Source organism: Rhamphochromis longiceps, linkage group LG4 (assembly GCF_057381845.1).
Source record: "Rhamphochromis longiceps isolate RC_006_pf linkage group LG4, R_longiceps_female_GT1.1, whole genome shotgun sequence".
Lineage (NCBI taxonomy): Eukaryota > Metazoa > Chordata > Actinopteri > Cichliformes > Cichlidae > Rhamphochromis > Rhamphochromis longiceps.
Genome location: NC_140560.1, coordinates 14,293,009 through 14,314,195, shown reverse-complemented (window position 1 = coordinate 14,314,195; position 21,187 = coordinate 14,293,009). Strand labels below are relative to the sequence as shown.

General features: G+C 41.6%; 3 protein-coding genes across 5 annotated transcripts; 2 read left to right on the top strand and 1 right to left on the bottom strand.

Moving 5' to 3' along the window:
- Positions 1 to 107: 107 nt before the first annotated feature.
- On the bottom strand, positions 108 to 4,320 carry napsa (napsin A aspartic peptidase). Its single transcript, XM_085403416.1, has 9 exons — positions 4,124 to 4,320; positions 3,680 to 3,833; positions 3,176 to 3,299; positions 2,697 to 2,815; positions 2,349 to 2,548; positions 2,095 to 2,217; positions 1,492 to 1,636; positions 1,301 to 1,399; positions 108 to 1,115 (listed from the first exon to the last, which is right to left on the bottom strand). The coding sequence occupies exons 1-9, from the start codon at positions 4,189 to 4,191 to the stop codon at positions 954 to 956; spliced, it is 1,194 nt and encodes a 397-aa protein (XP_085259542.1). The 5' UTR covers positions 4,192 to 4,320; the 3' UTR covers positions 108 to 953.
- A 2,174-nt stretch (positions 4,321 to 6,494) lies between these two features.
- On the top strand, positions 6,495 to 14,642 carry LOC146671228 (uncharacterized). Of its 3 annotated transcripts, XM_085403413.1 has the most exons (13): positions 6,495 to 6,631; positions 7,905 to 7,997; positions 8,962 to 9,102; positions 9,204 to 9,341; positions 10,794 to 10,907; positions 11,118 to 11,207; positions 11,930 to 11,980; positions 12,420 to 12,530; positions 12,742 to 12,858; positions 13,727 to 13,843; positions 14,112 to 14,151; positions 14,339 to 14,379; positions 14,498 to 14,634. In XM_085403413.1, the coding sequence occupies exons 2-12, from the start codon at positions 7,935 to 7,937 to the stop codon at positions 14,365 to 14,367; spliced, it is 1,011 nt and encodes a 336-aa protein (XP_085259539.1). In that variant the 5' UTR covers positions 6,495 to 6,631; positions 7,905 to 7,934; the 3' UTR covers positions 14,368 to 14,379; positions 14,498 to 14,634. The 3 variants fall into 3 exon arrangements, with proteins under 3 accessions (XP_085259539.1, XP_085259540.1, XP_085259538.1); XM_085403414.1 differs by lacking the exon at positions 14,339 to 14,379 and having other exon boundaries at positions 14,498 to 14,642; XM_085403412.1 differs by having other exon boundaries at positions 14,112 to 14,640.
- A 2,665-nt stretch (positions 14,643 to 17,307) lies between these two features.
- On the top strand, positions 17,308 to 20,219 carry atf4b (activating transcription factor 4b). The gene is made up of 3 exons (XM_085403410.1): positions 17,308 to 17,496; positions 18,258 to 18,713; positions 18,823 to 20,219. The coding sequence occupies exons 2-3, from the start codon at positions 18,362 to 18,364 to the stop codon at positions 19,818 to 19,820; spliced, it is 1,350 nt and encodes a 449-aa protein (XP_085259536.1). The 5' UTR covers positions 17,308 to 17,496; positions 18,258 to 18,361; the 3' UTR covers positions 19,821 to 20,219.
- Positions 20,220 to 21,187: the final 968 nt, after the last annotated feature.

Genomic DNA, 21,187 nt, shown 5'->3' with positions numbered 1-21,187 from the left:
CTACATTAAAAATGAAAATGACATTCTGCACCCTGTTGTTTTTGACTTAAAGCATATTGTGGTTCCACACTGATGGAAAAAAAAAAGTGACAAAATATTTATTTATTTTAAAGTTTTATTTTGTCAAAAGTCAGTAATCAAATTCAAAAATGCATGTTACACAAATCCTCATATACACTGTATGGACAACAGCAGTGGGCCCCACCTTAAAGCATGGTGCTGTAATAGGATGGCTACCATTGCAACAAGGCAGCCTGGGGAATTCTTTCCTCCTAAATATTCTACAATCAGTTATAAGCGGTATTGCAAAGTGGAAATGTTTAGATACCTCAGAAAACAAGCCACAAAGAGTCAAACCATATAAAATTATAGGATGGGGTCACTGACAGCATTAAAGTTGCCATTGCTCTCCTGGCTCCGTAACTGTAGAGGTCCAAACCTCTGCTGGCGTTAACATGGGCACCAAAATTGTATGTTGGGAGCTTCATGGCATGGATTTCCAGCCGCTCCTGCAGGAGTAATGTGTAGGTAGCCCAGTACTTTTGTTCATATTATTGTGCTTTTTGTGTACAAAAGGTGTCGCACACTTCAAATCACACAAATTTAAACCATCCAAAGACATTGAAATGCACAGGTTTGCATAGTATTCTATAAAATATATGTTAAAGCTAAAAAAATCAAAAGTATTTAAACAGAGAAGTGTAAAAAATGGGTTGTAGTAGTCCCTTTGTTCACATCACTCCTTTGATTTGTGGTCATTAATGTAGCGTCCCTATTAGCTCACTGCAAATCATTTGGTGATTAATGAAAACCTCGTTTCTGCATGCAAATGTCAGATATCTCTGCAAATCAAATAAAGCAAGACTGTCGATGAAACTTTGCATTGCGGGACTTTTAAAGTGAAATTACTGTTAAAAAGGAGAAGTGCAGTATATCTTAAACTGTTTCATTGTCTACTTGGTAGGGGCGAACCCCACGCGATCAGCATTCCTGTCGAACACTGTGTAGTACTTCCCAATGAATACATCTCCCAGGATCCAGAGGGGTCCTGCAGGAGGTGGGATATCCATGGCCATAAAGCCTGACAGACAGATAGTCACACCCAGCTGAGACTCCTGCAAACAAGGGGAAAGATTTTACTCCTTACCCTCAGCAATCATCATCTTTGACCTCACTACCACTAAAGGACATGTGACAACTGATGATTGTTTCTTACAGTTTTTGGGCAATAATTACAAAAACTGTCATTAGATTTTATTATGACTTAAAAACACCACTTCTTATTGGTTTAAGTCAATACCTTCACGACATAATCCTCTCCGGTCAAGTTGAACGTCTTTCCTCCAATGTCGAAAGAGATAACGGGGAGAGTTGGAATCTTATTACACTCGATCAAGGCCTGAAGGGGACAGAAAATGTATGTCAAAATTAAGTTAAAAATCAAGGTGGAAAGATGCAGTGGGTGGCTTGTAATTACACACTCATCTTTACCTCTCCCATGAGCAGGGGGATCGCTCCAATGGCTTTCTGCAGTGCCTTGACTTCCTCCTTAGGACCCGTAATTAGGGACGTCCCTGTGTCAACGATAGCCTGGCAACCGGCTTTGCAAAGAGTCAGCTGGTTGCCAACATCAACTCTGTGGGGACGGTAAGAAGGAACCAGCATGGTGGGACCAAGAAAGAAGGGGCATGAGCTTATGTTCACTATCTGCTGTTCACCACACATTTAAACCCAACTTTCATCCGCCTACACATCCAACTGGCAAATCTCACATATGTCACACTGCTTATACTGCTTTAACTTACACACAGCTGCTGCCCCTCTGCAAACTGTGTTGCTACCCACCTGCACCCTTCTATTCCCTATACCCTTAATGCATTTAATGTGCTCAGATCCACACTATGGAAACATATATTTCTGTAGGCAGAAATAATAACAATCTAACCTAATCTAATCTGAAATGTTTTTTTCCTGCATGCACGCTCACTTTGACGTCACGGATAGTATCCATGACAAACAGGGAACAGAAAGTCTGTCATGTGTCATGTGGACTATTCAACTTTTAAGAACAAAGCCACTCAGGTTCCTTCTCACCTGTTCATCCCGATCTGCCAGTAGGCCTTTCGTGTCACATTAACATAGTGCAGGTCTCCAGTGTAGTACTGCGGGTCTGTCCCTCCCAGCGTCAGCTCCCCTCCTACTTCTGCGGTCGGGTCTCTGGTGGAAGGTAAAAGTAAAAAGAAGCCATCGTGTTAGCAAAAAACACCAAACACATTTTCACAGCTGACTTCTCCACACAGTTTAAATAATACAGCAGTGTAAGGCTAAACTGTCAATTGCATACCAACCTGCTAATGTAGAAAGAGAAAATGTTCTGGGGGAGTAGCTTGGCAGCCATGGCCGTGTCAAACACCGGCATGACATCAGCTACAGATATTGAGGGGTAGCCCATGCCCAGCACCCCATCGAATCGCGCAAGGGCAAACGTGATCCCGGGCTGCTTCACCGCTTCTCCAAACTGCTGCCCAGGCACAGACAGACCTGCAACCTGCAATCCATGCCAAAGGAATAAGAGGGAATGGTTAATACACAATAAATGCTTCGAAGGAATGCCAGGAATGGTGTGATCACCAAAACTGAGAAATGCAGTCAAACAAAGAGCTTAGTGATAGTGACTGAGTGTTTCTCAAACTCACAGTGACAGTGTCCCCACTGATGAAGCCAGACAAGCTGCCCCTGCCATACTGGATGGAGAACTCTGTGCCATTCTTGACATATGTGCTCGACTTCTTTGAGTTGTAGCGGTGATGAAACCCTGATAAGAGAAAACCATCAATCATACTTAAAATTCATGGATTTGTTGGACTTCATACTCCTGCATACATGGGGAGCTGCCCAGTGAGCTGCTCCCAGGCCCCTGAGGGGCCCCTGCCATTATCCACCACATATGCTGTCAAATCTAAATGAGGATGTGGTTCCAATAAGTCAATAGCACTCTGTCTCTGACTGTTGAGTGCTATGTAAAAACCACAGTGTATTTTCATAAAATCTTGTGGAAAGGTGGTGCACAGGGCAGAGAAAGAACCCATCAAACTTTGGCATTAAAGTTACTAAAAGCTTTTGAATCTGAAGTCCTTTTTTCAAAAATAACAAATAAATAAATATTCAAACTCACAGCAGGCAATATCCAACACGGAGCAGTGAATGGAGGGGACCCACAGGTTGGAGGAGCCAGTGTCAAACAGCACAGTGAAGTTCTGTGGTGGGGTGCCAATACTTATAATCCCATAGTACTGAGACTAAGGAGACAAAACCAGGAAACAATGCAGTACCGACAAAGTTAAGCAGGATCGTGCAGGAGTTACTGCCAATATAACAGTTTGTCTTTCAGCTGTACTAGTTCTCAGCACAAAATTAATCTTAGCATTAATCTCAGACTTTTTTTTCCATCCCCCAAGTTATTTCAAATACAGAGCAAAGAAGAAAAGGGTGGGAAAACATGTGTTATCACAGGTGCTTAAGTCTAATATTTACTTAATTTAAAATCTCTCTCTCACAGGTTAAAATATGCGATTGACCCTTGAATAAGACCTGCACACTAACATTAGGTGTATTTACGTTCATGCATGAACTGTTAATTTGTAACTTTTAACTGAAGTGTCCTGCAGGTGATACATACATCCAAGAAGTTGGTCAGCCTTTCCACGGGCAGCTGTGGGGATGGAGCGCTGTCCGGTGATCCGGTGCTCTTCGCCAAAGCCCGCAGCTCATCCACGGACAACCCATTATCGCTCATCAGGCGGCGCAGGCTCCTTGTTTTATAAAGAGGAACTCTGCCATAACAAAACGAGATTTAATTAAAGGATGCGCGCGCGAGTCACGCGCGCAAAGATGCAGCTTCCTGGTGCTGTCCACACGGAAACCCTTCTCACACTGAAGCCTCTCAAGTGGACAAAACTGGCAGTAAATAATATTTTTAAGTACACCTGCGACAGGTGCTGCCTCAGACCGGAAAGGACAACAGCACGCGAGCATTCATGAATCCTTATTTAAAGTCAGAGGGACGGATAGCAATAGTAGCACGCGCAAGTTACATCACTACTGGCAGATAAATGTTATTTACCTCAGGATGGCGGTGCATTGTGCTAGCAGCAGCACCCCGGCCACACAAAGTATCTGCAGTCGACTCATTTCTGACCTCCAGAGTAAAAGTCCACTTAATTTCCGAGGCTAATGGACGCAGAAACGCGGAACCGTCTACTTCAACTGACGCACTAAAGCTGAGTGAAAGTACTTCGATAACATCCGCTCTCACTCGGCTTTGTCCGCTCTGCGGCTCCGCGGTTGGAGGGCAATAATGAAAAGGAAGCTGCCATTGGTTGAAGAGTGCGGCCGTCACTCAGAGCTACAAACAGGCGCACTAGGTGTGTGACGGGTCACGAGTTCTACTCTGCTCACTGCGCATTGCACAGATGTGTTAAAATAATGGAAAACGTCCCACAAAAAGCTCGGTGAATAATCTGTAAACATGCAGTTTGTTACTGGCTGTTGGTGAAAGGCTACTTTTGATGAGGCTCCTCAAACACAGACCTGACTAAATAGAGTTAGAGAGATGTGTGTGTCAATTGAGTTTCAAAAACATGGGCTCCTGCTGCAGTTTCATCTTTGGTAAAGGCACTGGTGTTTATAAGATAGTTGGTTTTTATAAATACTTGACATGGCGAGTAGTATTCAGCCTGTGGTTTTTGATAAAATAGGGAAGTAACCAAGCCACGAGGACTCGATTTTTTTTCTTCTGCTGCTTTTAGAAAGTCATTCCACAGTGTCCAAATGACTGACCGCTGCTTTTAGAAGCTCACCATTTAAAGTCCTACTCAAATATGAATATGCACACTTTTGGCTTGTTTTCACTTAGGACTGTTACCTCACAGTTGAAATTGTTGGTTGGATACACTGTTTTAGGTATGTTCAAATATATTAAACATCCATGTAATTATTGGAGTAAAAGGGTAGCATTATTAGACACTTATCCCTACTGTTTATATAGGCAGGGATGTGATGATGTGTGGTGCCCAACAGCACGTCATATGACAGATAATTATATAACAAAATGGAAGTAGCTGTAATCTGTGATCTAAACCCGAGTCCTAAGGTGAACAGTCCAAAAACCAGGGGAGGCTGGGAAATGTGCAGGAGACAAAGAGACCTCATCCAGAGACAACTCAATATAAAAAGGGAAACACAGAACACCAACCACTTTATTAGGTACACCTCACTAGTATCAGTTTGGACCCCCTTTTGCATTAACTTAATTTTTCATGCATTCAACAAGGTGCTGGAAACCTTCCTCAGAGATTCTGGTCTATATTAACATGACAGCATCACACAGTTGCTGCAGATTTACCAGCTGTATGTCCGTGATGTGAATTTCCCATTCCACTATAAACCAAAGATGTGCTATTGGATTAATATCTAGTGACAGCTGAGGCCATTTAAGTACAGTGAATTCATTGTCATGTTCAAGAAACCAGTTTGTGATGATTTGATTTGAGCTTCATGACAGATATTCAGCTGGAAACAGACATCAGATGATCGATACACTGTGTTGAAGAAGGGATGGACATGGTCAGCACACTACTCAGGCTGTTCAGTTTAACTGATGCTCAGTTGGTGTTGTGGGCCTCAAAGTGTGCCAAGAAAATATTCCCAACGTCAAAAGGTAAACCACCGAGCTTGAAGGCTAAACCGCCCACAGGGGCGAGCGGGGAATTTATATATATATATGATTCAGCTCTCGCCCCGGCGGGCGGTCTATCCTTCAATCTCAGGTCCTCTACCAGAGTTGTGGGAGCTTGAGGGTCCTGTGTAGTATCTTGGCTGTTCCTAGGACTGCGCTCTTCGGGACAGAGATCTTTGATGTTGTTCCTGGGATCTGCCGGAGCCACTCGCCTAGTTTGGGAGTTACCGCACCTAGTGCTCCGATTACCACCCTCCACATTTTTTCACACTCTTCTCTGAGCCTTGGTATTTCTCGAGCTTCTCGTGTTCCTTCTTCCTGATGTTGCTGTCATTTGGAACCGCTACATCGATCACTATGGCCGTCTTCTTCTGTTTGTCTACCACCACTATGTCCGGTTGGTTAGCCACCATCATTTTGTCCATCTGTATCTGAAAGACCCACAGGATCTTAGGTCGGTCATTCTCCAAACTGGCAGAAATCTGAGAGATCCCATGATGAAGCATGAGAAACAGTTGCTGTCAAAGCAGGTGCACAGCTGGCCTGTCAAACAAGTTTTAGATTAAATCCCCTGCACAGACAAGTGTGTTATCGACTGACAGGTATACAGGCATGGAAAAAAAAAAAAAAACTAAAATGGCCAACACACACACACACACAAACGGGTTTGAAAGTTGTCTTTAGGTTACTATCCAATTTTTCATCTGTCTAGAAACTGGATCCACCCACATATTTGCGCCTCCATCATGACGCTGGTGGGAGGAGCAGGCACTGTGGCGCGACAGGTGCTACCAGTACAGCATCCAGTGTGTTAAAATCCTTTAACACACTGGAGTCATGAAGGAAAATACAAGGAATAGCAGATAAAGTTACCTTCTAAACGGGAGCACGGTGGTAAGAATGGCCTTTTCTTGTGTTTATTTATTTTATTTTTATAGAATTAAAAGAATATTCTATAGAAAATATTAATATTATAAAACATTAAAAGGCCTAAAAGCTACATAATGTTACAAAGAAAATGTCACCATCACCAAGAGTTTGAGCATGAGTTGAAGAGCTATCACCTATATGCTGCAGCTTATACAGTTAAATACTCAGTTTAGTGTAAGATATAATAGATATAGTAAAACATAACTGGATCCCATGTTCCAATTATGTTTTGGAACATAATTGTTCATTCAAAGAAGATTTCACACATCTTTTTAACCAGACTGCAGATGTGTTTGCAGGTGTCGCACGCTTCCTGTAAAGGCTTCTGTTAGGAAAGACACATTCGTTTTTATCAGCGATGCAAGTCACACATAAGCTAACTTGTCATTGCATTCTAGGCATGTATTGTTTTTTCCTTGCACGAGTCTGATCATTTAACTGCATAACCCAACTTTTCTGCTATAACCCATGAGAAAACAAAACAAGTATTTATAGTCTAGCTGAGGAAGACAGTATAAAAGTATTAAATAATTACAGGAAAGCCGCGGTTTGCTGCAATTTGTCTGTAAAGATGGCCAGTTGCAAGTAGAGATTGCATTGGACTGGACTTGAAAATAGCTTTGCCTGAAACAGAGCTAATAAAGTCAGAGAAAATCATCTAAAATAATGTCTAATGCCATTATTAACGGCAGTGTCAGGTGTGGCTGAACATCAGGTCCTTAAAAATATGACATAACAAACTTTTTCATCTCTAATCTTGACACGTGTCTTTAAGATTCTTGCTAAATCTAGAATGAAGGCCTTCAGTGGTTCACTGCTGTTCTTATAAGTGTGTTTTCCTGAGATATCAACAAACCAATAATCCTGGAGAGGGCCATAAGTGCATAACTGGCCCATGATAGCTGCTAAAATCCAATCCATAGACAGCCACATCATATGCACATGTGTAGTCTTATATGTTGTAGAGGTGGAGCTGGGGAAAGGAAGGTATTAAGTTAGGTTTTTGAAAGATTGTCAGGAGATAAAATGTATAGAAACTGAACTTAAAAAAAAAAAGGTAAAAAAAAAAAAATCCCTTCCTAGCAGTTCCTGGTTAACAGAAGAATTTCTTGTAACATCTAATTATGAGTTGTGTTTTCCTGACAAATCAACTAAACAAATAGGCATTCTTTTTCCCTTATCAAAAATAATGAGTTTTTTTTTTTTTTTCATTTCTGTCACGCTTTAAACCCCAAAGTCATCCAGTCCCTGAAGGACAAATGACACAATGGAGTCAGCCAGCTCAGATGAAATCCAACAGCCTATCTACGAAGACCCGGACGCTTTACTGGTAAAAACTGATTCACATTAACCTCCTGCGTCCATGAACTGCTGAGTCTTTATTTTTTGGGTGTTCACACTTCTAATTTAAACATTGTATCTATTCTCTAGAAGAATTCTGAACATTTATAGCAGTATAAAAAAATGGAATTTTAGGCCTTGTATGTGAATAAACAAATCTTTCAGCTTTCCTTTAATTAAGCTCAATATTTTTGTAATTAAACTGTTGCTTGTACAGAATGCAATGATTTGCAAATCCTGTGAACCCATATTTTATTCACAAGAGGGCAAACTATCATGCTGCTGTCTTCTCTGAGGCAAAGTGGAAAACCTTTTTGTGGTCAGACGAATAGAAATTTGGAATTCTTTATGGATAACGTGGATGCCGTGTTCCCCAGACTGAAGAGGAACAGAACCATCCGCCTTGTTATCAGCACTCAGTTCAACAGTCTGCATTTCTAACGGGTTGCATTAGTGCCTATGGCATTGGCAGTCTGCACGTTTAGAAGGACAGCGTCGATGCTGAACGGGATGCACAGGTTTTAGAGCAACATATGCTCCCATCCAGAGTTTCCATGACATTTCAGCAGATAATGCTGAGCCACACATTGCATCTAATAGTGTACCATGACTTAGTAGTAGAAGAGTCCTGGTTGTGAACTTGCCTGCCTACAGTCAGACAACGTTTCATTCCCAAAAGTCTAGCAGACGTTTATGAAGAAGAGGAGCTGGTAAAAAACATGGCGCAATTTTTTTCTTAAAAATGGTATATTTCTCTGTTTAGACAGTTTTATGGATACTTTATTGATCCCCATGGGGAAATTACTTGTTTTAAACAGTTTGAAAACAATTTGACTTTATGAGATTTCTCAATCATTGCATTCTGCATTTATTTGCATTTTACACAGCGTCCCTGCTTGTTTGGCACTGGAGTAGCAGATAACAAAATGCTAATTGCCTGCTATTTTTGACAGCCTGATGACACACATGAAGCTCAACCAGAAATTAAAGTCAAACCTGTACCAGCGCCCAGGTTGAAATTATATCAACAAACCAATAGCACCAGTAACAAAGCTGAGTCCTCCAATAAGGCTGGAAGCATAGCACCTACTGCGGTAAGTTGAGCTCTTTTTTTTCACTTAATCACATATTGGCTCATAAAGATAGCAGATACTAATAAGTATGTATTGATTCATTTCCTCTTTTTTGTGACCAGACTTCCAGTGGATCCCCTGTGGGCTATAAGAGGCCTCAGCCTGCTCGCCCTGCTCCCAAACCACCAACCGATACTAAAAAAAATGCTGAAAAACCAGCAATCGCAGAAAGCGCTTCAAATGCTCATTCACCCGTGATGGTAGAAAAGTACTTTTATCTTTAGAAAGAATACTTGGGGAACTATGCGTCCTTGTGGGTTTTGTGACAAGGAAGCTAATGCCTTTTCATGGTTGTTAGACAAGCTCCGTGAACATAAGACAAAAACACAAACTAAATGTGGACTTCTCAGAGTTGTGCTGACGTATTATATATAACAGGTCAGTGTTAAAACCACAGACCATATAGAAGAAAAGGTGTAGCCATTGTGACATCAGTCACTAGTTTTATTTTACTCCAGCTGGGGCCAGAATTGATCAAGATAGATATCATGCAGTGCTGGTAAAGACCAAAAACTCAGCTGGGAGGTGTTTAATGAGGTCACTGAACAAGCAAGCATCTATTTCTGTACATTTTCATGCCTTTTTGGAACCACATTAGTCACCACATGCAGGCTCCTAGAAAGACTGAAAGTTTAAGATACCATGAGTTGTATTCACTTTTCAAACTCACGGCCAAGCCTAACTTTTACATTCATTCTGTGCTAGTTACAAGAATCCAGAAAGTCACAGGAATAACTAATGGAGAACACAATCTGCATTTGATCAGGCCAAACCTTTGTTCCATTTAGTCCTTTTCTCGCTATCCCTTTGTGAATTTGGTAATGTCTTTGAATGTTTATCCTGTTCAAAGGTCCTCTTCTTCAATACGTCTCTGATATGATCCATAGCTGACTCAATGACTGGAAGCTTAATTTTTTAACCTGAAAGTTTTTCCTAATGCTCTTCCCACTAGCGATGGCTTTTCCACAGCATTCCCACATAATCACTGTCTATTTGTAGATGTATTCTGTGATGACATTTAGAGTTTGTGGAGATGTCAATGGAAAATTGTACTTAGTAGTCAGTATAAGCTTTTAATGATATAAGTTTGCATGTGATAGAATACTGCATAATAACCTTTTGATGACTTAGACTGTTGTTCACTACAAGACTTGTTCTTCTCACAGCGATAATAAGAGCTGAACAAGCGGTTTCACTCCCTACCAGGAAGTGGAGAGAACATTTTTATCTTCACTCCCTAACAAGAAGAGGGGCCGCGTCCTTCAGAATCACACACACACATACACCTAACATACACAACCACATATGCACCTGCTCACGTATCAACATTCCACTGAACAAATGTATTCACTGTTGTATTATTCTTGTGTATAAATAAAGACAAGTGCAAGAACAGAGCGCACATCACAGGGCCCCCACTCTGATGTGAGCGCTCTCTGACCGCCCTTGCAAGTAAAAACTGCAGCGTGTGTTTCTCCACTCTCTGACTCTCCGCTGAAGAAGTGTCTTTTAGAATAAATCTCTTGACAGGAGACTGTATCTTTTTAATTCAAATGCTCTGACTGACTTTGATATTCCTGCCAGTCCAGAAAATTGTTTGAATTTATTGTAAATGCTACATGTATAATTTGCAATTTATTTTTCTGCCACAGACTCCAGATCTACACATTGAACAGGCTCCTCCTCCCCCTCCTCAGCCTCATCGTTTTCCAGCTTCCCACAGCAGTTATGGCCAGATGAATTCATCAGCGAGTCAAAGATACGAGGTAAGGGCTCCATCGTCATCAAGATATTTCCCTCAGGTCATAAACGTAGAGTCAGACTTCTCTTCAACATCTGAATGTGCAATATATTATTTTCTAAGCTGGCGTTAAATTGTTATTAGAACAAAAATACATGCATGGAACCTGAATCTTTGTTGAATCAAATAGTATTATGCATTTTCATTTTCTTTCTTTCTTTCTTTTTTTTTAAAGAACACATCAGATCATCAATCCAGGCCTCCCTCTGCAGGCTCCACACATCTAACTCCTGTTTTTCCAGCTCTTTCTCAGGAATCACCAAACGTAAGTGAGCAAACTAAACCGCAAACTTAAAGTGATGCACTACAGAGAACGCTTCTTCTCTGAGCTTCTCTGAACCTATACAAGCAAACATAGCGTTTTCACCGGTTTATAGATCTGTTCTTCATCTCCCTCCTGCTCCCCCATGCAGCTCTACGGCAGCCCATTAAATGTATGGGAACATTTTTGAAATTTAGCACAACAGTTGGTGACCGTCCCCTGATTAATTTCTCCAAGTTTTGTGTCAGTATCTTGAGCTACCAGCCAAAGCTGGTCAAAGCTGGACCTGTATTTAAACACATCCCTTTTGAAGCAAACGAGTTTCAGTTTGACTAAATTCGAATGAATAAGGTGGAGACACCCTCACACAGGAAATGAGATTATATTTCAGCAACTGTTTACATCTCTTGCCACAAAACTTTGTTTCTTGATCACTGGCTACAGTTGCCACGTCAACTTTGACCAGCTAAACTGCCTGGCTATTCACTGTTGCTTGCAACTATAGTCGAGATAATATTTTACCAGAGTTTTAGTAATATTGTGGCAATGTTGGTCCAACCCAGCAGTAAACAGCAGGAATACTCAGCTCTGTAAAATGTTGGACTACACTCAGATTTTTGTTCATACTCAAGCACATCATGCAACTACAACTTGAGAGGAAGTAGGTCGTTGATTCTCAGACCACAAACCGGACTAACAAACTTTTCTTTTCATCTCATCTCCAGGAATCCCCCAGCAGCAGCACTATCTCAGGGAGAAACTCTTCGCCTTTACGAGTATGAGAGTTGGTCCTTGGATGCACGCCATCACAGCGATTAACAGTGCAGAAAAGCATGCGCTCATCATTAAGAGATGGAATGACAGATAATAAAGACTTTACACCACACTTATATTACGTGTCGAGCACTGACAAGCACACTTTATCAAGGTCAACCCACAAAGGGAATTTTTGGGATTATTTTTAAGCATTAAGATTAGTAATAAAAATATTTCTTGTCTGTAAAAAACCTAATATGCCACTGGTTCCAGAAACGACTTCCTGATCCAACCTGTTCCATTTATTACTTTTGAAAAATGCTTTTTTATTTCCATTAGATCTGTTTTTATTCCCTTTTCTGGATTTGGTTTTGTCTTTGGAGGATTAATCTGTTGAAAGATCTGCTTCTGGTTAAATGCTAAATAAATGTGTAATTTGCACTTTATTTTTTGCCACAGAATCCAGATCTGCATATTAAACAGCCTCCTCCTCCCCCTCCTCGGCCTCATCGTTTTCAAAGTCCCCCCCAATATTATGAAACACAGTCTTCAGCGAGTCAGAGATACGAGGTAAGTGCTCCATGCTCGACAAGATATTTCCCTCATGTCATAAATGTAAAGACAGACTTCTCTGAGACATCTGAATGTGAATTGTAATATTTTCTAAGCTGGAGCTAAATAAGTATTACAATAAGAGGACATAAATAGGACCTGACTCTCTCTAGTTAAAATAGTATTATATGAAATATTTGTCTTATGTTAACTTTTTGTGTGTGACTAGAACAAGCCAGAATGTCAGTCCCCACCTTCCCCTGCAGGCTCCACGCATCTAACTCCTGTCTCACAGGCTCGTTCTCAAGAATCACTGAACGTCACTGGAAACAACTACAGTACACGGGTAAACTGCAAATTAAAAGTCATGCAATATGGATACAGACTTCTCTCGGGTTTCACAAACTAATGCTACACAGTGTTTATATGTTTTTACATTATCTCCCTCCTGCTCTACCATGCAGGTCCATAGCAGCTCACATATTTTTTTGTGAGTTAAAATTTCTGAAATTTGTCACAACAGCTGGTGACGGTCCACTGATTAACTTGTCCAAGTTTCAAGTCTGTACGTTGAGTTACCAGCTGATCGCTTTTAAAAAATATCTCTATGCTTCATCACGCTATAAAGTCACAGTTTTTTATTGAATTTCATAAGCCACAAATTCTTTTTCAAGCATTTACATTCAAGGCAACCGGCCTCTTTGAAGAAGTGGGCTTTCTTTCATGATCTGTACTGTTGAAAGGCCTGCCAGTCCTGAACACCAAGTCATTTTAAAACTAAGGCACTTGGATTTTATATCTAGTAGTATATATAAAATCTTCTTAAAAACGAAAGGTTTCTCCCACGCTAAGTCCAGATGAACAGAATCAACCTTTTTGGGACTACACAGACTTATCTCCCTAATCTGGACCCATTGTATAACATCAGTGACATAAATGTATAAACCCTGACATAAGAGGAAAAATCAGTTGAATTGGATTTCTCCTCTGTGTACCACGTCTGTGACTAGCAATAACACAACTGCGAGAGCCAAGCGGCTTTCACGGCTGGAAAATTTCCACAGCAGAGTCACCTGTGAAACTCATGGGAATAATAATGATCTTGAAGTTGATTATAACAATTTCCTGCTATGGAAATGGCTTATTTTATTTACCTGAACTGGAGTATTCCTGTTATAGGAAAGCTGACAACCAAAATATTATGTCCATTACAGAACACACCACCACAGCTTCCGCTGAACCCACCATCATCACATTCAGTGTCTGGAGGATCAGTGCACTCTGAGACACCTCGGTACCTCGAGATCCTTCAGGATGATTCAGATGAGTTGGTGAGAGAGACAGCGCGCTCTGCAGTTATACGACACGCACGCTTTATAATATACACATTTGGTTACTGTTATGGTAAAAAGGACATGGATGTAAGTCAGTTCATTGTTTTTACAAATGACAAGTTGGTGTTTGCAGACAAATGCATGACAAAGATCAGGGTTTTCCTGTAAAGTCTACCTGATCTTTTATCTAACTGTGATTTAGTACAATGTGATCTTTCCCTCGTCAGCGAGTGTTTTTCATATAAAAATGATCTGTTTTCCTCAGGACCTCAGCGGGCTATTGACCTGGTTCAACAGAATGATAAGTAAGGAAAAAATTTGTTTCATAATTGCCTTGAAAAAAGGCATTTTTATTCTTTCTTTTATTCCAAGAAGTAGTAATTAATGTAAAAAACATGAAAAAGATTTGTGAAAAATGATCCTTGCTAACACAGAGCATTATTATATTGTTATGTCCAGTTTATTGTATTCATTTCTGTGCAATCATTTCAGCGTCCTCTGATTCGTCTTTGTCACTCTGAGGATGAAATGAGGTAACCAAAAACATGAAAATCTGCATAAGCGTGATGATGGAAGTCAGCGAGATAAGCTGTTGTGTACCTAATTACATGAGCTACAACTTTGTGTCTCTTCTGTCACTGCTCTTTGAAGCTCAATCAGTCAGAGATCCATGAATGTTGCAAAGGCTTGGCATCTCTACAATCTTCTAATGAGTAAACGAAAAGAAGACCTGCAGAAGATCATCACAGATTTCCATTCCATCTGTGAGAAGCTAAACAAGATCAAGAAGAACAACAAAAACATGGGTATTGCCGGAGGGACCACGGCTTCTGTGGGAGGGGTAGCTGCAGTGGTGGGGATCGTCCTAGCTCCGGTGACCATGGGTGCCTCGCTGATTGTGACAGCTGTCGGCGCTGGCATGATTGCATCTGCTGGAGGTATGGGCGCTCACGCCGCTATAGTCAGCAAGAAGATGGTGACGAGGACGGCAGTTGAGAAACTGGTAAATGACTACATGGAAGGTGTCGCTGATCTGGAACGCTGTCTAGATTATATTATCTTCACAGTGATGGAGCTGCGAAGGCACGGCATTGCTAGGTTAAAGAGTGCAGGCGCTCATCTGGATGCGGTGAGGATGTTATACATATTATGTGATGGAAAAAGCAACACAGACATTCATGGGGGGAGAGCTGCACAACCAGGTGGGACGTCATCTGAGAAATTACTTCAAGCTTTTACCAAGGAAATGGATCTTTATTTTACAGAAAAGAATGGTCAGAAGCTGAAGAAGTCAAATAAGAGCATTTTTTCGGGTAAAGTTTGCCTGCTGGTTGATGGTCTACAGGAAGGACTGGATCATCTGATTGACATGTGGAAAAAGTTATCTTGAATCAAAGACCACTGTGTTTGTCCTTTGTGTGTGTGTGTGTGTGTGTGTGTGTGTGTGTGTGTGTGTGTGTGTGTGTGTGTGTGTGTGTGTGTGTGTGTGTGTGTCAGTGTGACAGAGATGTGAAGTGTGTTTGACTTGACTCCTTTTTGATTGATTTGAAAGTTCCTGTACATTTACATCACTGTAAAAATGGAAATGCTTATGTTGGAGTCACTACTGAAGTCCTGATAACAATTATGATTAAATATATAAATTAACAAAAGTTACTCTTGTATGCATTTAATCGTGTGGTATCAATAAACAGTACTGCATCACCTGCAAAGTTGAGTATCAGTAATTACTTTTTATTTTTTTAGGACACCAGTCAGCGACAGTGGCTGCAGTGCAGAATACAAACAATGGCAGAAATCATAAGGTTATGCTGCAGAAGGATATCACACTCCTTGCTTTAGCTTTAGCTTCACAACATACACCTTGTTTTCTTCACCTCGCTACACCTGTGTTATGGTATAAAAAAAAGATGAATGTTTGACTCATTAAGCGCAGCACTCCCTCAGAATTCGGATAATCTCAAGGATCTTGGGGTTATTCAAAGAACCTTGTTCACCTTGTAGTTTTCTTACGGAACCTTTAATAGCTCAATTTAGGAAAAATAAAAAGGTTACTGGAGGAACCTCTATTAATGCTTGAGGGGCTCCTGCAGGAACCTTATTAAAATGCTTCCATCAAGATCCTTTTATAAAGTTCAGTGCAGGACTAACTGATGCTGAAGAGGCTGATAGTTGTATAGTTGTAATCATTCAAAATATAACAATTTCAAATCTCAATATTTTCATAATATAGATCACATGTGCATTATAGTGCCAAAAGCATTCACTTATCCATTGGATCACTGAATTCAGGTGATCCAGTCACTTTCATTTTCATAGGTGTATAAAATCAAGCACCCAGGCATGCAGACTGCTTCTTCAAACATTTGCTCTGTTTGCAAATGTAATTATGGTGTTGGGTCGTTTTTCAGGAGTTGGGTTCAGCCCCTTAGTTCCAGTGAAAGGAACCCTTAATGTTTCAGCACACCAAGAGATTTTTGACAATTTCATACTCCGACTTTGTGGGAACAGTTTGGGGATGCTCCTTTCCATAACTGCGCACCAGTGTACAAAGCAAGGCCCACAGAGACACGGATGAGCAAGTTTTTGTGGGATATCAAACGGGAGATATCACATGGAACCCTACAGATTAAGAATGGGAAGTCACTCAAGTTTATATACATGAGAAGGCAGATGAGTAAATACTTTTGGCAATATAGAGTACCTTTTATGCTGACATAATGCTTAACAGCTTGCTAGCTTTAGGTGGCACACTTAGTTGAATGTTATGAGAAGAAAAGCATTGTCATTAACACCAGTCAGACCAGATAATTAATCATAAACGTCCCACCTGTGGGACCTACACCTTGTGGTGAACACTGTGTGGAATGAGCATGTGCAATCACATAGACACACAGATACAGACTAATGCAATCTAGCACAAACAGAGTGAGGAACTGCTTTTCCACTGAGCTGTGGCCTCCAGCAACCCTCACCCAATCCCACATACACTATAATAACCGTCAGGACTGTTATTACACTCTATAATCACTCCCTCTGGCATAATGATGTTTTTATTTATTTATTTGTTTTGGGGTTTTTTGTTACTATTTATTCTTTTTTGATGGGTATAGGAGGGATGCCAGTGGCACTTGTGTAACAACAGCACAGTTCATCCTTTTCAATTCTGTTAAAAAATTAACCACCCAAAAGTAGTTCTTTGAAAAAACCTTCCTGTTAGAGGAAACTTTATAATAAAGCTATTGCTATGTTATTATAACAATTAGTCAGTTAGTCGCTATCTATACAGATAAATGGCAGTTACGCTTATATATATTGAAAGATGTGGTATTAATAAATACTGCGTCACTTTCAGAAGTTTATTTTCAGTGACTACTTTTTCAGACAGACAGCAGACAGTGGGTGTGACGCGGATTGATAATGTGGGCACGGCGGATGCATATTGCCACTCCTTGCATCAGCTCTATATCGCGAACTGCTCACAACTATCGCCATTTTCCCTCCTGCGGAACAGACAACGAGCAGATATTGTTGGACACCGCGCTATTTGCCGAAATGGCAGTGTGAAATTGTGCCGCGACCCAGCAGCAGCCAGCAAAACAGTGCATCCAGCCAGTGCACTGAGTCACTTCTAATTCAGCAAAAATGTCGTAAGTATTATTTTTTAACATACCAGCTGTCGGGGACAACCGTCTGGCCTGGGAGCCGGTCTGACGAGTCTGCTGTTATGTTTTTAAATATATATATATATATATATATATATATATATATATATGCCATACAGTTATTTAATAGAACGCTAAACACCTTTATTTGAAACTATTAAATCAAATGACGACAAAACTGAAGTGACGCAACACGTGTTACTGTCACGATTTGTAACATTTGACGCAGTTTTCGCAAATAAGCTCGTAACATTGTATCTGTGAAAACGCTAAACCCTCTCTCACGCTGATTAATCAAACTTGTGTTCTCATGCCGGCCTCCGAGCGCCAACGTGGCACTCAGAAAATGGTTCGTTTCCTCTTTGTGTCAAAATGGCGGCTCGCTGCAGGCGGACTGAGAACAAAAGTGTAGCTGTTTTGTTTTTTTGTGGGGAGGGAGACGGACTCTTTGACCTCGCTTGCTAGCAGACTTACGTCAGAGTCATAAGACTGGGAGCTGCGCGGAAACACGTGATAGATCACTGGTATTGCAGTCTTGGGGGCAGTGTTGGTAAAAATTAAAAGAATTTGACTCAGGATGATTTTGTTTATACTTGGAACTTTCTTTTCTGTAATAAATGTGAAGTAAGTGTGTGTGTGTGTGTGTGTGTGTGTGTGTGTGTGTGTGTGTGTGTGTGTGTGTGTGTGTGTGTGTCTAAAATGGTGTTCAGGCATTCAAAAACATTTGTTCATCTTTCTGTCTTCAGGTCCTACGTGGAAACCCTCAGCACTGCTGCATTCGACAGCATAATAGAATTCGAAGCTACCCTAGCATTGTCACGCTCCCCATTTGTGACCAACAACAGCCATTATGACCATGATGATGACCAGCTCACAGTTTGGCCAGGAAGACATGGAGGCCCTTCTCTGGGGGCCTTCCTCTCCCATGGCTGACGCCATGGACTCGCTGTTTTTCCGCCCTGACAAAGAACAACAGAAAGGAGGAGGAAGCTTGGAGGGGGATGCTGAACCTGCTTCCCCCCTCACCTCCTCATCGCTGTCGTCTTCCTCTTCTCCTCCGCCCTTCTACTCCCCTCCTCCCTCTCCGCCGGCCCTCCTCCTCCATGGGGACAAAGTCGGGATGGAGTCTGATCTGCTCTTCCCTTTATTGGCCCACCCAGGTCAGCTGACGTGTAGCCAGGCGCTCTCAGGTGACGGCAAAGGTAACGACTTACTGTTGAGTAACACCTAAAAGTTCGGACACCTGATGTCAGAGTGTAACGAAGTATAAATTAATAGCTCATTCATGTTTTGCTTGCTCTGCCTCCACAGAGGATGCGCTCAGTGACTTGGACTGGATGGCCGAGAAGGTGGATCTTAGTGACCTTGACCTGGACTCGCTGATTGGCTCCTGCAGTCCTGCTGAAGAGTCTCACAGCTCTCCAGAAGACCTCCTGGCCTCCTTTGATTGCCCCATGGAGCTCGACTCCCTCCCCCTGCCAGCTCTCTCAACTCCTGTGCTCATGGATCCTCCCTCTGCTTCTCTTTCAAGTACACCGCCCCCTTCATCTTCCACTGTCTGTTCAGATACTGCTGTCATCACTGTGGATGATCCTGAATCCTGCATCGATGGGCAGGAGGTTCCTTCTTCTCCACTTTGTATCCCAGAGCCTCAAGAGGAGCTCGAAATCAAATCAGAGCCTACCTCCCCAGACCCTGAATCCCCCGTAGTAGAGTCTCCCTCCTCCCCTACCTTTACCCTGGACCTTGGCAGTGAAGTGGATGTGTCAGAGAGTGAGGTGAAGCCAGTGGTAGCCACTGTGGTCCCTCAGGTCCCAAAGCTTGTACTCTCACTCTCACCAACTCGCATCGTCCTCGTGCTTGCCCCGAAAAAGGAAGTCGGGATCACCACGGCCACCACGTCAAAGGTCATTTGTTGCTCCCCACCATCCTCCCCTCCAAAAACACCCTCCAGAAGCAGACCCTACCCGGAACCAAATTACAAAGCTAGTCCGCCCTCTCCTAGCACCACCAGTGTCAAGGTCAAGTCCCCACGCGGTGCAGGTGGACCTGAACGTGCAGCTGTGAGGCCTCCAAAAGACAAAAAACAGAAGAAGATGGAGCAGAACAAAACTGCTGCCACGCGCTACAGACAGAAGAAGAGAGCGGAGAAGGACGCCCTCGCTGACGAGCACGTGCTGTTGGAGAGGAAGAACCTAGAGCTGGCAGAGAAGGCCGAATCTATGGCCAGAGAGATCGAGTATCTCAAAGAACTGATGGAGGAAGTTCGAATGGCAAGGCTCAAGAAGGGTCTGAGTGCTGACCCCTAGTGGCAGGACCTAGCAGTGACTGATCATGCGTGATAGGAAGTGATGACTAGAAAGTGGGCTCAGTGGGTTTTATTTTTTTGAAAATGAATAACAGTATAGTTGAAGCTGCATCTGCACTGCATGACTTGGATGCACAAGAAAAGAAGTGTTTGTCAGATGATCACCTTTTATGTATCCAACACTGGTATTAAATATTGAATAGTCACGTAGAAGTAGAAGCAAGTAGTTGAAAATTAAGTAATCTTCTCCCAGTATAAACATATTTTATGTATGTATTTGCGTGTATTTGGACCTTGGTAACCTAGGAACTGACTTTTTAACTTTCAACTTGTCTATATTATATCACAACCAGACTACATGTATTCTCTCAATAAAGAGTAATAAAGTGCTTAAATGAATTGTGGCAGTTTTTCTTTTTGCATGATGTTGACAAGAGAATGCTTTAACATTAACCAGATGTTGAGTAGGAACTGGTGTTGGTTTCTGAGAATTCTTTTGTTAGTGTTTAATAAGTTTGACCTGAGTCTGAAGCATGAAAGTAATGTGGATGAATACTACAAATATTATCTGTTATCTAACTCCAAACAAGGCTGGTCGCTATCTCAGGGTTTTCTTTGAAGCAGAACTGAAGATAATGGGGCCCGCCTGATGGTCATGTTGTCAAAACGCATGATTATTCAAGTGACAGTCATGTGAAGTTAATTCTATTTATAAGTTTATAAAAACATCTGGGTGCTGCTTTATTTCCCAGTGCATAACAACACGTTTGATTGGGCAGATTTCTCTACACTGGATACTCTTAATGATACAACCCCAAAAGATGTAATAGTATGTTCAGTCCCTCTGCAGCTCATTAAGGTGGTTCAAAAGTTTATGCTGGTCATGAAATTGAGCATATTTTTATTTGTGCCAGTGTACAGGAGAGGGGGAGAAAAAAAGTGAGAGTGCTGACTGGTGCTGACCTAGGCACAACTCGAATAATGTTACCCAACAGAAATGTGTGCATTCATCCTACGACGGGACCTAGGTGTGCGCTCTGTAATTGGCCTGGGCTCGTTTCCAGATAGCTCAGGGACTATTTACCATACCTCTCTGGACAAGCGCCAAAGTCACAGCAGTTCAGCACTAATAGGCAAAATATTCCTTACAGGCAAAAACCTTTGCTAACTTTGTGTAAATGCCCTCATTTTTCAAGAGTGAAGCAAGAATTATTAGACTCTTTTTGTCTGCCAATGCAAAACAGATCTGAAATTACCTTTTTTGCATTATTTTTTGAATAATCTCCTTTCCCAGTAATGCAAATATTACTCAAGTTGAAACAAACCGTTTCAGAGCTCATTTTTATCTGCCTTCATCTTCACATGCAG

Excerpts from the sequence above, each read along its gene's own strand:
- napsa (XM_085403416.1), bottom strand. The coding sequence starts at position 4,191 with ATGAGTCGACTGCAGATACTTTGTGTGGCCGGGGTGCTGCTGCTAGCA. Across the intron at positions 3,300-3,679 it reads GGCTGACCAACTTCTTGGAT|TCTCAGTACTATGGGATTAT; the intron begins GTATGTATCACC and ends TTGTCTCCTTAG. Across the intron at positions 2,218-2,348 it reads TTCTCTTTCTACATTAGCAG|AGACCCGACCGCAGAAGTAG; the intron begins GTTGGTATGCAA and ends ACCTTCCACCAG.
- LOC146671228 (XM_085403412.1), top strand. The coding sequence starts at position 7,935 with ATGGAGTCAGCCAGCTCAGATGAAATCCAACAGCCTATCTACGAAGAC. Across the intron at positions 9,342-10,793 it reads ATGCTCATTCACCCGTGATG|ACTCCAGATCTACACATTGA; the intron begins GTAGAAAAGTAC and ends TTTCTGCCACAG. Across the intron at positions 11,981-12,419 it reads GAAACTCTTCGCCTTTACGA|AATCCAGATCTGCATATTAA; the intron begins GTATGAGAGTTG and ends TTTTTGCCACAG.
- atf4b (XM_085403410.1), top strand. The coding sequence starts at position 18,362 with ATGACCATGATGATGACCAGCTCACAGTTTGGCCAGGAAGACATGGAG. Across the intron at positions 18,714-18,822 it reads GCTCTCAGGTGACGGCAAAG|AGGATGCGCTCAGTGACTTG; the intron begins GTAACGACTTAC and ends CTGCCTCCACAG.